The sequence below is a fragment of the Podarcis liolepis genome, assembly GCF_965112155.1.
Source record: "Podarcis liolepis genome assembly, chromosome: 7".
Lineage (NCBI taxonomy): Eukaryota > Metazoa > Chordata > Lepidosauria > Squamata > Lacertidae > Podarcis > Podarcis liolepis.
This window is the reverse complement of record NC_139561.1, coordinates 4,631,808-4,647,533: the sequence shown is the minus strand read 5'-3', so window position 1 is coordinate 4,647,533 and position 15,726 is coordinate 4,631,808. Positions and strand designations below refer to the sequence as shown.

The 15,726-nt window shown below is 48.1% G+C and overlaps 1 protein-coding gene across 2 annotated transcripts in view; it reads right to left on the bottom strand.

Annotated features, from left to right (window-relative positions):
- The window catches only part of HK2 (hexokinase 2), a 56,087-nt gene that overhangs the window by 18,274 nt on the left and 22,087 nt on the right, over positions 1-15,726 (bottom strand). For both annotated transcript variants that reach the window (XM_083514194.1, XM_083514193.1), the window contains exons 2-4: positions 8,581-8,743; positions 1,952-2,100; positions 1,094-1,213 (exon numbers count right to left, since the gene is read on the bottom strand). In XM_083514194.1, the coding sequence (XP_083370320.1) occupies positions 1,094-1,213; positions 1,952-2,100; positions 8,581-8,743 (432 nt within the window). The remainder of the gene's footprint in view (positions 1-1,093; positions 1,214-1,951; positions 2,101-8,580; positions 8,744-15,726) is intronic.

The window sequence follows — 15,726 nt, the reverse complement described above, 5'->3', positions numbered from 1 at the left end:
CTTTACACAGTTGAAGGCTGGCCGGTTGAAATAGCTCAGGTTAAATGCATGGAAGGCAGAGAGCTTAGAAGCACTTTTTGCGTGGGGTTTTCCCATAAAGAAGGAGGCAGTTCCAAGGGAATGGTTTGAGTATACACGTTTCTGTGCACATGCGCCGCCTTCCCTGGAACATAATCCCCAAGCAAGATGTGACTTACCTGGGCCACCCAACTCCTGGGACTGTAATTTGTTTCAACTTTTGAATACTGAATTTCAAACCTGCCCTGGGACCAGCCCTGGGAAGAGTGGGTAAAGATCACAATAAAAACCTGCGAGATCACCTTGCTCCGCACATGCCCACTCAGCCACTTCGACTGGCAGAGCTGGGGGTGCTCTAGGTGCCACCTAATACCCCTTCTGCATTTGTAAGAACTCAAACCTTCAGTGTGGCAGTCCTCTGGAACTCCCTGCCTCTTGACATCAAGCAAGCGCCTTCGGGGCACTCTTTACAGCACTTGAGAAAAACATTTTTGCTTAGGCAAGCTTAATGTAGGTTTTAATCTGTTTTTAGTTTATTACCATTTTTATCTTTTAAATGTGTTAAAAAGTTGTTTTTACTGATAGCTGTATTATTTTATTTTCTTCGTAAATTGATTTGAGGGTTGGATGGGTTTTTTTACAATCAAGAGATGTACTGAATTCTATTAAATAAATAAAATAATCATCGTAACATTTCCATTTGTGCTGCCGCTAATGGGAAGCCAGCCCAGTTTCTATCACCCAAAACAGCCATTTCTCCTCTACACAAAAGTCCCGAGCTCCCAAAAGTGCCGGACACACCCTCCTCATGGGTTAACTATTCTTAATATCATGAATGTTTGAAAGTATTCCATGTACATCATCTTAGTAAGTTCTTACAATGGCCCTACGGGGCAGACCAGAATTATTACCCGCATATGTTGCAAATCAGGTGCCAAGAAATTAGCTTCTCCAAAGCCTCCTAATTGAATTCATGGAGGAGGAGGCAAAGTTTAAAGCAGGAAATCTTCCAGAATTCCTGGAGCCTTTACCATCTCTCTCACGAATCCCAGGAGAACTTGAGTCGCAAGCTTACCTCATCCAGTTTGGTCTGGGAGCAAGGAAAGGAGAAAGTGAATCCCAGGGGGAGTTTCTGGTCCTTGATTTCCAGTTGGTCCATGAAGTTAGCTAAACATTCAGCAATGTGGTCAAAGAGCTGAGGGGCAGAGAAGGAGACACACACTTAGGAAGGCCGGCTGTGGTCAGACAATGGTGGCATCAGGATTTATTTATTTCTATACTACACACACAGTATATACATCCATTGAAACCAGAACTTGGCAGCTGGAGTCTAACGATAAAACATTCGTTCTAAACTGCAGAATTCTGGACCTTTTTTTGGAGCAGAAAATTTGCAAACACTATTTTTGTTTTGCTTTTTGTCTTGCCGCTTAACCTGAATGACTTGGAAATCGTTTGTCAAAGGATTCGAAAATGAATCTGGATCCTATCAGCTTCCCCAAAAACATTTCATCACAAGGAAACAGTGTGATTTAAGAACTCCTTCTGTTTCTAAACAGCTTCCCTAAGAGTTGAGAATTTGCACAAATGACCAAGAAGCCATCACAAATTGCGTGAAATTAAGAGAAGGCAAGCAATGTCTCTGAGCAGCTGACTGGAGCAGGTGACAATTTTGTACCCTCAAATGACAAGCTTGTTTCCAAGCTCAAGTCAAGGTGCTGCCTTTCCCTTTTAAAGCCAAATTGTCCTGGGCCCAGGAGATCTAAACAGCCACTTAAGACTGTTTGCTGAGGTCCTTTCTCTGCAGTCCTTTGTCACTGCTTCCCCATCGTTGGAAGTATGACAGTCCCTGATTTAGCTTCCTTTTTCAACAGGAAAGAGCAATGGTGCTAAAAGGTTCCTGAGATGGCCAAGAGAAGGCAGCTCAACTCACCTGCACTCCGCTGCCCCGCATAAGATCCTCAGGGATAGCATAGATCTGGTTCTCCATCTCTACTTTCTTGCTGCCATTATCAGCCACCTTGACTCTCAGGACCCGGAAGTTTGTGCCACCGAGATCCAAGGCCAAGAAGTTACCTTCCTCTGCAGGGGAAAAGAAAAAAGAAAAGATGGGGATTGTTTCACTCACTGGCGTAAGAAGCCCTGGAAGGTAAACTAGATTTGCCTGGGCATCTGCTGGAAGACATTTATTGAGAAGCTACCAGCCGTGGTCACCAGCCATGATGCCTGGGCTGTTCCTTCACAGTCAGAGGCTGCAGAGCTTCTGAATACCAGTTGCTGTAAACCAAAGAGAGGAGAGGACTCTTGTGCTTGAATCCTGCTTGTGGGTTTCTCATAGGCATCTGACTGGCCACTGTGAGAACAAGATGGTGGGCTAGGTGTGCCACTGGTCTGATCCAGCAGGGTCATTTTGGGTTCTCAAGAGCCTCTCTCAGCATCCAATTCTCCTTGCAGAAAAGGGAAGTTGGCAAGGCCAGGAACTCTGTGGTTCTGAAGTTCCAGGTCTTGTGAAGAGGGCTCTAGCCATATGGTGTTCATGCAGACAATCAACCAATCAGGCATCAAATAGAGGCTGCCATGACCCCATTCCTCACTGACATCAATCCACTGTACATGGGGGGGCTTGCATCCATGAGAAATGGGACTGTGGGGGGCTCTTTACCTGTTATTGCTGCCATGTGGGGGGTTGGACTAGATGACTCCCCTTCCAGCCCTACAATTCTATGACATGTACAGAAGCTTCCCAGTGGACTGCACCCTGCCAAAGCTTAGAAACCCATCTGATGTGCATAACAACATCTCTTTTCTGCAATCCTCGATTTAAGAAATCCTACAAAGGATCTTGCTCCTAGGAATCAATGTGGGGGCCCAGAAACCGAGACACCAGAGTCACTCTGCATTTCGACAACAGCGTGCAAGTTATGGAAGGAAGCCAGTAGAGAAGAGGGCAAGAAGGAGATACAAAATTAATACTCTCTGACCAGGGGCCTCGGCAACCCACCCCAGATCAGGGAGGGGAAAGGAAGAACCCTGTTGACCCCAAGCCTGGGCCGAATCCATGCAGAGTTCTCCCACTGCCTGCCTGCTTCAGAGTTGCAGGCCAGCTGGCAAGGAGAGCTTCAAAACAGCCCTTCTCATGGCAAGGGATTCCTGCTGTAGATACGTTCAGCTTCCTACAGGGATCCCCTCATCGTGTTGGCAGGATCTCCTATGACAATGTCCAAGCACCCAGGCCTGGGTGTAAGGCCCTGGTGTGCCCCCTGGTCTCTGAGAGCAGAACTCAAGGCTGGAAAGGAGAAACAGGGGCTGGTGCCAGGGAGAACTAGTGGGCTAGATATGGGGTGGGAGAATTGCTTAACCCTTCCCCAAACAGTTGCCCCCAGCAAATCATCCCCGTTTGCCATTTTATCTCTCTCTCACACACACAGCCAGATTCTTAAACTGAAAGTGGATCCCGCTGGGTTGGGGCGGCAGATGACATCAAGGGGTTTTTTGCCAAGGAGGCCTGGCAGGCATGGGAGGGGTTAAGCCCCCTCCCCGCTGCATGTCTGTCATCTTCTTGGAAACTGCAGAATTAGGGCTGCATTCGTGCAGAGATCAGCTCTGCTTTCCCCATGGGAGATATCATGGGCCTGCTTTTTCCTGCAGCAGCACCATAAAGTGAGCTAAACCACAGCCTTGCCTGTGGGCTTGTAGGGATTTTGAGAGCAGGACGCTGGCCCATTCTTCACCCCAGGCAGCAAATATGCCCCCAGCTGGAGGCAGTAGGAGAGTCCAGGGTTCAAATCCCCACTCAGACATGAAGCTCACTGGGTGATATTGGGCTGGTCACTCACTCTCAGCCTAATCTACCTGACAGGATTCTTGTGAGGATAAAATGAGGAGGAGGAGAACTATATATACACCACCTTGGGCTCCTGGGAGGAAATGTGGGGTAGAAATGTAATAAATAAAAAAATATCCATACACATCAACAAACATCTAGTGTCCCAGTCAAGGGAAACAAGAGTCCCGCTCTATTCTGCCTTGGTCAGACCACACCTGGAGTATTTGTGTTCAGTTTTAGGGAGGATATTGACAGGCTGGAAGGTGTGCAGAGAAGGGCAACTAAGATGATCCAGGGTCTGGAAACCAAGCCTTGTGAGGAATGGTTGAGGGAGTTGGGAATGTGTAGCCTGCAGATGAGAAGACTGAGAAATGATGCTGTAGTTATCTTCAAATATCTGAAGGGCTGTCACATGGAAGATGGAGCCATCTTGTTTATCTCCTGCTCTAGAGCAGGCATAGGCAAACTCTGGCCCTCCAGATGTTTTGGAACTACAATTCCCATCATCCCTAGCTAACAGGACCAGTGGTCAGGGGTGATGGGAATTGTAGTCTCAAAACATCTGGGGGGCCGGAGTTTGCCTATGCCTGCTCTAGAGGATAGGACTCGAATCAATGGATTCAAGTTACAAGAAAGCATCAGGAAGAACTTTCTGACAGTAAGAGCTGTTCAACAGTGGAACGGTCTCCTCGGGAGGTTGTGTAATCTCCTTCATGGGAGGTTTTTATGCAAAGGTTGGATGGACTTTAGTTGAGATTCCTGCAATGCAGGGGGTTGGACTAGATGACCCCTGGGGTCCCTTCTAATTCTACTATTCTATGATATGGCTGAAAATGCCCTCAAATGAGAGCAAAGAGAGACACACATTTCCCTAACCCCTATTTACAAAAACTTCCCAGTTTGGTTTCCTGAGGCAAATTCTCCCTTGCTGCTTTACAAGCCTAGATAGGCACCTGACACTCCTTGCAGAAATAGCAAATTCCTTGATCCTCGTCTGTCTTAAAACAATCATTCCTCATGTGTGGGACTGTTCCCCTGCCAACCAGCAGCGTAGCGTGGGTTGTCAGCACCCGGGGCAAGGCAAGTAATTTGCGCCCCCTAACCGGGGCAAGGCAAGTAATTTGCGCCCCCTAACCGGGGCAAGGCAAGTAATTTGCGCCCCCTAACCCCTAACCTGCCACGTCAGGTGATCTGAGGCGAGCTGGCGCTGGCGCCCAAACGATGCCACTTGCCCGGAGGAGGAGGAGGGCAGAGAGGCGAGGAAAATGCAACATGGCCCAGCAGCTGCAGCAGCAGCAGCGGCGGAGGGGCTGTGAGGAGGGGCTGCCTGGCGCGCCCTCCACGGCCCTGACGCGCGGGGACCGCGGTGAGCGCTGAGAGCCGCTGCCAGCTCGTCGGTTCCGCGAGACATGGGGCTCTGCTACAGCCTGCGGCCGAGGCTCTTCGGCGACTCCAGAGGCGGCGAGCGCCCCCCCCCCCAGATGTTGCGCCCGGTGCGGCCGGCCCCCTTGCACCCCCCACGCTATGCCACTGCTGCCAACTCAAGGCCCAACTCAGCTCCCTGAAACTATTTTCTGTCTCCGACATGAAGCAGTCAAGTGGGACAAGAGACCAACGAAGGGGACTGGAAAGGAACAAGATTATTTGAAAGAAGTCCTTTCCATCTTTTTGGGACAGGAGGCTTCAGAGGCCCCTCTCTTTAGAAAGCAGCTGAGGGATACGTGTCAGCTGACAAGTCTGAGTTACATGTCGAGAAAGCACTTGGTGCATGCTCAAAGAGACTCCCCCTTTTTATCGTTACCTCCCATTGTGCTGCAGGGGGTTGGACTAGATGACCCTTTCGGTCCCTTCTGACTCGTCAGTTCAACAATTCTATGATCTTTCAAAGCTGAGCTTTGGTGATCCACACAGGTTGTGGAGCTCAGACCTGGCTCAGTGAGCCCTTTTCTGGGTGGTGGTCATCAGCCTGTTCCACCATCCGACACCCCACCCCATTTACAAAAACTTCCCAGCTTGGTTTCCCGAGAGGAAATTCTCCCTTCCTGCTTTGCAAGCCTAGATAACCATCTGGAGCTCCTTGCAGAAGCAGCACATTCCTCGGCCCTCGTCCGCCTCCAGATGACCCTTCCCCATTTCTGGGCCAGTCTCTCTGCCAACTCAAGAGGAGGTTCCAGTGTTGCAACAGTTCATGTGGGCAGCCTGCTCCTCCAGCCGGACAGGGAGCTGCCGCTCCTCAGGCTTCTCATCCAGGCAATTCTTGGAAGCCAGCTGGCCCCAAACCCAGGCTCCCCGGGCCTTGCTTTTGAGGGTGGAGGGTGGCAGCAGAAACATGTGGAGGGGTCAAATGCAGTGGACATTTCTGACCAGCCGCCAGCCCCTTTCCGAGAACACAAGAGCCCAGTGCCAAGTCAAGATCCTGGTGCCAAGTCAGCGAGACAAGACTATCCCAGCCTGCTCTTCAGCCCCAAGCCTTGTAATTCTCCCACCTTCCTTAGGATGCTCAGCTCACCTTCTCACACTTGCAAAATGCCCCTGCCCCACATCTATTCTAACTCCAGCAGACCTAAAGGAAAACTACTTTGCAGCCCTTCATCAATGGTATTCAACGCCTTATAAACGGAACTTAATATCTAAGTTAGGGTGGGGGATGTGAACTGAATAATGCAGATTACATACACATCTCTTGGAATTGTTCTCAAATAGAAATATTATGGAAATCGGCTCAGGCCAATATCTCCGGCACCTTAGGAGCCCATATACCCTTGGCACCTGAAATATTTCTGCTTGGTTATCGAAAAGATGTTATTCTGGGAAATGGTCATGAAACAGTGTCTAACTGTTTCTAATGACTGCTGCTAATATTATAATAGCTAAAAATGGGGGGGGTTGGCACATATCTCCTACTACAGTTCATACCTTGGATTACAGACGCTTCGGGTTGCGTGATTTCGGATTGCGCACAGCACCGAACCTGGAAGTACTGGAATGGGTTACTTCCGGGTTTCGGCACTTGCACATGCACAGAAGCACTAAATCAAGCTTTGCACATGCGCAGAAGTGCTGAATTGCAACCCACGCATGCGCAGATGCGGTGCTGCGGGTTGCAAACATGCTTCCCGCACGGATCACGTTCGCAACCCAAGCGTCCGCTGTATATCTGGTCCACAGTAACAATGATTAAGCTGACTTACTACAAAAGAATACATATAAGCCAGAAATTGGTTTGTCCTCGAGGTCTCTTCCAACTCAACAATTCTTTGATTCTAACAAGTTCAGTGATAGCGCCCTGCCTCATGCCACCTTCAAGCTGCTTTAACAGTATTTATTTCTGCTCTCTGTCCTTGTGAGACGGGCAAAGGTCCCTAATGGTCTCTTTACTGGACCTAAGCGCATGTGCAAACCTTTGAAGTATTGAGTGAAAAATCTCTCCCACCCCAGCCATGAAAACAAGGAGTGACCAGCTGTGATTCCTGCATTGCAGGGGGTTCAATTACATGACCTTGGGGCTCCCTTCCGACTCTACAATCCTATGACTTGGGAAGCACAGCAACACTGCCGGGGCTGATGGGAATGGAAGCCCAAAGCATTGGGAAGACACCAGGTTGAGGAAACAGCAGAAAGCCAAGAAAGGATGTTTACAGGAAACGTCCCACTAAAGAGCTGGCAGAGAAGCTGGAGGCTTCCAGCCCATGACTTCCTGAACTTCAGGGGGTCAGTTTGGCTGCTAACCATCAAACAATGCAGCTTCCCTGACTGAAGCCAGCTTTGGTGCTGACTGAAAGGCTTTCTGTTCCCCTGTTGCCTGAGAGTAATTCAGACCTCACACCCCAGAGGTGCAGTCCACGAGAGACCATGGGGGGGGGAGGCTGGGGGCTTTTCTGCAGGGCTGAAGGGGACACAGAATAGTAGGACATCTGCTCAGATTGCGCAGGCTCACTGCCCTCTCGCCTCTAGGTGAAGAGGCTCTGCACATTTCCCCATCGTTTCAAAAACTTGCAAAACCTGTCAGACCAGAGGCAACAGTGAGCAAATCCAGTGTGTCTATGTATAATATATGTGTGCATGTATACACAAACACATAGGCAGAAGACATGGTGTAGTGGTTAGAGTGCTAGGCTAAGACTTGGGAGACACCGCGGTTTGGGAATTCCACTACTTACCAGCTGACCCTGGGCCAGTCCCCTTCTCTTACCCTAACCTACCTCCCAGGATTGTTGTGGGGAAAAAATGGGGAGGGGGAAACCATGTCTGCCACCTTGAACTTGAGGAAAGGTGGGGCATAAAACAAACACATAAATAAAAACCTCCTAAATTACTTTTAGTTCCCTAAAAACTGTTTTCTTTCTTGAACTTGAAACTATTAAGTGGACGAGAGCCAAGAGACCATCAATGGAGACCAGAAAGGAAGTTATTTGGAAGCTCACGCCACCCTTTGTGGACAGCAGGCTTCAGAGGCTGAAGGTCAAGCTTGTCTCTTTAGAAAGTGGCCAGTGGTTGCAGAGAAGCATGTCTGCCAACCGTCTCAGTTACACGGAGGAAAAAACACTTGGCACGTGCTCAGAGACACTCTCCTGTTTAATCGTCACCTCCCATTGCATTGCAGGGGGTTGGACTAGATGACCCTGTGGGTCCTTTCCAAGGCCATGGTTCTATGATCTTTCATAGCTGAGCACTGTCAATCAAGACGGGTCCCAGAGCTCAGGAATTTAACCCTTTCCTGGGTGGTGGCTGTTTACCTGTTCCATCTGGGGTAGACCTCACAAACGTCGGCAGCATTTTCACGGAGGCTGTAGGGTTGGTATCCGCCCCAAGGCCCTTCTCCATGTCTTTCCGGAACCGATTTGAGATCTCCTGCAGGGTTTCATCTGAAAGCCGCATGTGGTAGAGGTATTTGTCAATCTGGGGGAGGAGAGGGGAAAGCGAAGTCAATTCGACATTTGAAAGAGACATCTCAACAGCGCTAATCCTTGAGTCTTTAGTGATCTCAGTCCACCACAGACCCCTCAGAGATGCCGTGAGAGAGCCACAAGGTAAGTCTGACCCTTTTCCCCGAATCCAAGGAAAGCTTGTTGCACCAGGTCTGCTGTTATACATGGACCTGTGTTTCCAATGAGCTTGTCCTTTTATGTGCTACGCTATAAAGACGGAACCTTTCAGAGACTGACGAAACCTAGAGCTGCCCATCAGCTCTGCAAGAACCCGCTGCTTGGTTGGAATCTGCTTGGGAGCCTCTGGGTGTGCCAGGGGCCATCTTGCCCGAGGAGAAAAGGGCACGATGCATTTTATTGCCCACGTCAAAAGATAGTGAAAGCTGGAAAGCTGATCATGGGATCTCTATGCCTCTAGGAAAGTGGCCAATGTTTTACACAACTACATTCTGCCTCCCCTATTGGAAGAGGCAGCATGTCTTTGAAGACCAGCTGCTGACAAGAACAGCAGGGGCAAACGCTGCTGTGGGGCTTGGCTCTGGCTTCAGAGAAACAGCAAGTGGTTGCACACTGCAACAGCAGGGTTCTGCACTAGACAGGCGTGTGTTTTTAAAGTGAGCCCTCAGAATAAAACCATGGCTATCTGCACCATCTGAAGTCTCAGCATTAGGGGCGAGTGTTGATCCATTTGACTCTACAATTAGCAAAAGTATCAAGCCTATTGAGCACTGAGAATTCTTCCTGTTCTAACAACAAAACATTGAAAAGCAAACTGTTCTTCTTACAAAAGGTATTGGGCAATGTGGGCAATTGGCCAAATCTTGTCTGGCCCATCAGCTTGGCAGAGGCTGAGTGGGGAACAGAAGTGGGCAAAGGAACAGAAGTATGAGAGGAAGTATGAGGTCCCAGGTCCAATCTCATCTAGCATGGCCAGTGCTCAAGGATGATGGGAAGTAACAAACAGCATCCGGAAGGCACCAGGTTGCCTACCCCTGTCCTAGGGCCTGAAACCCCAGAAAGCCACTACAAGTTAGCAGGGCCATATAGCACTGGGGCGGATGGGAGTTGTAGTTCGAAGTATCTGGAGGGCGCCAGGTTGCAGAAGGCAGGTGCAGATTGCCTTTGCTGCATACAGCTAGGCTCTATTCAGTATAGATTCACGGAAATTAATGACCGCACCACTGCATGTGGTTCACAGAGGAACTGATCCAGCTTGCTTGTCTGATTTCATATCAGGGCTAGTCATTAAACAGCCGTGCAAATATTTGCTTAATAATTGCACCGTGCATTCTGCCTCACAGATCCGGGTTTCCACAAAAGAGAGCCATTGGGGATCACGAGTCAGGGCAGAAGATGAGGGCAAGAGCATGGAAGTTGGAGGGCTACGAGGCAAGAGTCCCGAAAGCAGGACTCACAGGAAAGGCAGGTCAAGGAATGCCAGATCTTGCCCAGGCCTCGGCTTCTGAATTCCTCCCTCATGACACGAGGTAGCAATGTTTAGTTTTACAGAAAAGATCCCCACCGCTGAAAGAGCCCAAAGCTAAGCTTGAGGCTGAGGTCATCCAGATCTCAAATTCCATATGCTGCAACTCCACAGAGACACAATATATGTCAATGAAAGGGGAAACTCTGTCCTTGCTGCAGCTTAGTCTGGGCAACTTCCAAGGAGGAAATTACTGAACGCAGAAAAACCCCGGAGCCTGCCAGGTTAAGCAAACACAAGGCAAGGCTTAGAAAAAGCTGCCCTGCGCAGAAGGAAAAGGGAGACATGAATGGTCAACTGACACCCAGGGAGCGGAAAGTCTCCCTCTCCCAGGGAAGGAATTCCAACAGGTGCAGCCTGTGCAATTGCTGCCTCGTAGAGAACCTTCTCGGCCACAAGTGGAAGCAACGAGAGGGCGTCACACTGGTGTGAGCTGGAAGAGCAGCCCACCAGCACCCGAGGCCTCCATGAGAACATAAGCAGTGTTAGAAACTCAGATATATAATCTAGTTGCCAAATAGCACCTTAAACCTAGGTTGCCACAAAGGAATCTCAAGGCACCATTTCCCCCCAGTGAGATTTATTATTGTTATTATTATTCATTTCGTTTCTATACTGCTTTATGTTTTCAAGAAAGAATCTCAAAGTGGTTTACAACACATTGAAACACCAACAAAGCAATCCAGAATAAAACAAATTCAAGCTTCAAAGGAAATATTTCAGATCCTTCTCTGAGTTACATTTTGCTTTCCCGATATTTATTTATTTACTTAATTCATATAGCTGCCCCATAGCAGAGGTACTCCAGGAAGCCAGTGTGGAGTAGTGGTTAGAGTGCCAGGCTAGGACCTGGGAGATCAGGGTTCAAATCCCCACTCAGCCATGAAACTCACTGGGTGACCCTGGGCCAGTCACAGCCTCTTAATCTACCTCACTGGGTTGTTGTAGGGATTAAATGCGGAGGGGGTGAACCATGTACTCCTTGGAGAAAAAGGAGGGCTATAAATGCAATAAACAAATTCTTCTGCTTAACTACCTAAGAAAGCTGGAGGGGCTAGCCAGATGCTACTGTTATGAGAGGGAGAAAAACTTTCCTCTACTTTCTCTATGCAATACAATGCAAAAATTCCAAATGCCTCCTTGAGTTACGCAGGCAAGCGAGCCAGCACCCCATCTCAGAGATGACGCAAACAACCGAGGGGCAGGGCAAGACGTGCTTGCAGAACAAACCACATTTCTCTACCCATGTAAGAGCAAAAATGACACAGAACAGGAACTTTGGGCGTGGCTTTCACAATCCTCTGCCGGTTTGAGTATGAAGGGGTTGTACACCTATTGGAAGGCAGGCTGCTTCCTGTAAGTCTTGCCTCCTCCCACTTCACATATCTTTCCAGGCAACCAGCCTGTCCCATGCTAGGAGTTATAGAGTATTTCCACAGTGCCAACTCAAGGGGGAAGAAGTGTGTCGTCTTCTTCTTGTAAATCTGGCCTTCTGCTGTTCTGCGCAAAATCAAGGAAGCATTGCCAAATTAAAAACACAGGAATCACATGTGGTGCTTGTGGCTCTGCTCTGCTATTAAACGGCAGAGATGAACAATAGTGTGCTTGTTAACTTTGTGCTGCTGCCTCTCAAATGCATCCCAGGTTTGCGGAGCAACCTCCCAAAGCCCTTATGTAAGAATACCCATTTGGAAATGCCGCAGAAATGCTCATGGGATAAGTATGGAGAAAAACGGCAAAACAAGCCATGCATCACTCGCCCGGTCCTTCGGATGCAGCCACCAACCCACTGTCCTGCAGAAGTCAGTGGGCAGCAATTAGGGAAACCATGTGGAGAAACACACTGCACACCCTGAGAACAACTGGATCCCAGAGCCATGTGTCCCAACACAAGTTCCCCTGATGGCTGAAAGCTGACTGCAGCCCAATCAACATTCAATATTGTGAGCCGGTAAAAGTGGGGCTGGCACAGTTGTAGTCACAGCTAAAACCCCATCTGAGAACTGCTGTTGCTTGGAGAGCCACACAGCTCTTCGGCTTCAGGTTAATTTGAGCTCTCTGGAGCCTCATTTAATAAATAATAATAATAATAATAATAATAATAATAATAATCCTCTGCACCCTCTGAAAGATAAATTGGCCCCAAACAACCAATATATCCTGGCATATTAATGTTTCGCACTATCTTTAAAATGCTAAAGAGGAGGAGCTCTGGCAGTTACGGTACTTTCCTGGTGGTTGCCCCACCACGGCCCACACGTTAAGCATAGGTGAGCAAGCTAAGATTTAGGATCAATCCCAAGAAGCACAGAGAGCCTTGGAGGGGGGGCCACGGGCCTTTAGATCACTTCCTACTGCAGCAAGGGCTGAAGAAACTGGGCCTGCTTGTAGCTTCATGAATGAAGCATGACAGTTACCCAAAGCCCTTTCACAGCAGAACATGAGTCACTTTCCCGCTTGTCGGGTTCCTCCCTCCCCCCCTTCATCTCCACCCTCAGCTAGCACCACAGCCTGTGTCTGAACTCTTAGCTGGGACAGAGAGTTAGCAACCAATTGCCAAGCAGAAGCCTGGGCCCTCCTGCTGCAGCCTCATGGCATTCAGGCAGGGAGAGCAGCCACTGCTAATAATGAAAGGGGAAGGGCTGTAGCTTAGCAGCAGAGCATCTGCTTTGCATTCCGGTCCCCATCATCTCCAGGTCAGCCCAGGAGACAACCCTGCATGAATAGGGCATGTTGAATTTTTCAGCTTCCAGAAATGAGGGGTGCTAAAAAGCTGTAACATGACCTGGGAATTCAAAAGATATTTTGGTTCAATTAATATAATCTAGTTTTGCTTGGTAAGTGAAAAGTGTGTAAAATTGCACAGAAATCATTAAAAATGATTGCCAATTACATGCAGTTGTTGTTGTTGTTGTTTAGCATTACCTAATATTTCCAGAAGGTAAAATTAAAATTCTTTGGTTTTCCAAAAATAGTTTATGTGCTTCTTTATCAAACGTAGATAGACTTACCAAGTTAAGTACAGTGGTACCTCAGGTTACATACACTTCAGGTTACAGACTTTGCTAACCCAGAAATAGTGCTTCAGGTTAAGAACTTTGCTTCAGGATGAGAACAGAAATGGTGCTCCGGTGGCGTGGCAGCAGCAGGAGGCCCCATTAGCTAAAGTGGTGCTTCAGGTTAAGAACAGTTTCAGGTTAAGTACGGACCTCTGGAACGAATTAAGTACTTAACCCGAGGTACCACTGTAGCAGATTTGAACTTAAGAACTACCCTGACAAACTAATCAACCTGCTATAGACCCACAAACATCATCTTAGTCAGCATCTTTGTAGGTTTTGGTTGGGTTCTGCCAGGAAGGGTTTAGATTTTGAAAGACTTGGATTCCGATCCTGTCTCAACTTGCTGGCTTGCTTGATTCCCTCAACCAAAATCACTAGCTTTAGAGAGAACAGGCAAAGATTGAGGCACAGCAAGGATCTATTATAGTCCACCTCTATGCACGTTTACTGAGAAGTAAATATCACTGAGTTCAATTGGGCTTGCTCCAAAGCTAAGTCTGCATATGATTGCTGCTTCACTGCACATCCCTTTGCACATTTACCCTCAAATTCTCACAAAGTTCAGGGGTTTACTCACTAGTAAGTGTGCTTCTAATTATAGAAACTATTCTGTGGATAGATGACTTCATTCACAGGCCCTTTTCGCAGACTCTGCTCAATGATGCTAAACTTCTTGGCCATGAAACTCAACTTTGAGAGTGATCTAGGTATGCCAATGCAGGTGCCCTCTTTGGGAATATCCCAGCAATGTAAAGACAAATGGATACCCTGAATTGCTAGAAATTATAAGCCAAAAGAGCTGTCCCACTGTCTTTCCTTTGCATCTCCTCCACCTCAAATTGCATCAGTTTACGGTGCAACTTCTGCAAGAGCATAAATGTCCATGAGTCACATTCATAAGTAAGGGCTGGGGAAGTTCCTTTTCCTAAACGCTGGCAAGAAAAGAGGGAAAACATTACAGAATCCCTTGATTACAGAAAAACCGAGTTTATAGCTCAACAACAAAAGTCAGTGACTTATATAACATGGCTGCAGTGTTTCAACAGGCACATCCCAAGGGCAGTTCATGAGGAACTGGGATTCTGAACTGGAAAGGCCCTGGGGAAAGCTGGAAAACAGAATCATAGAATTGTAGAATTGGAAGAGGCCACAAGGGTTATCTAGCCCAACCCCCTGCAATGAAGGGCATTTTCAACCAACCTGGGGCTCGAACTCATGACTCTGGGATTAAGAGTCTCATGTTCCACCAACTGAGCTGAGATTTGTGTTTACAGCTTTGGAACCCTCTGGAGATTTTTACCTGCCCACCTCTTTCTTTGGAAGCAGCACATTGCTGGTTTCCACCAACCACAATAAAACTGCAATTGGTCAATCAGGTCCCTCTAGAATAGCCTCACCCATTTCTGGTACTTCCAAGATGCTTCTAGGTCAAGTCTGAATAACACAATGGATTAAGGTAAAAGGTAAGGTAAAGGACCCCTGGACGGCTAAGTCCAGTCAAAGGCGACTATGGGGTTGGGGTGCTCATCTCACTTTCAGGCCAAGGGAGCTGACGTTTGTCCGCAGACAGCTTTCCGGGTCATGTGGCCAGCATGACTAAACTGCTTCTGGTGCAAAAGAACACCATGACGGAAAGCAGAGTGCACAGAAACACTGTTTACCTTCCTGCCACAGCAATACCTATTTATCTACTTGCACTGGCGTGCTTTCAAACTGCTAGGTTGGGAGGTCCTGGGATAGAGCAATGGGAGCTCACCCCATTGCAGAGATTCGAACCGCCTACCTTCTGATCAGTAAGCCCAAGAGGCTCAGTGGTTTAGATCACAGTGCCACCCGCATCCCTAACCCAATGGATTAGAATGGTAAGAATCTGGGACTTTTTGTCCCACATTACATAAGAGGAGTTACTCACTTGACATCATCAAGTGCTCTCCAACCTTTTCTAATGCGCCAACAAGGATGCAGGGGCTACCTCAAAAGGATGCCCTTTGGGGGTTCTATGTCTCTGTCTGCACTAAGGGATCTACAAATTGCATGCAATACTTTTCCAAAGTTTCTTCCACGCCACGTGCTGCAGGGAAGGTAGGCAACACCACCGAGGTTCAAGCAGTTTGGTTTGCCAGGGTGTGTCCTGAACAAAAAGAAAGGGGGTGCCTTCCCCCAACCCTCCCCCCAATTCTTATTCTCCTTATTTTCTGGGTCCCAAACTACACCTATCCAAATGAGATCTGGTTGCTGCAGGCATGGTCCATTTTAAGTGGAAGAATCACTTCCAAAAGTGACCCACTTTGGACAGAAAATAGTTAAAAGTTCAGACCCTTCTCTCCTCCACAAGGAGGGACAAACTATTATTTCACAGGGAGCAGCAATTAACAAGATCAAAGGAATGGCCAGGCTGTGGCATACAGG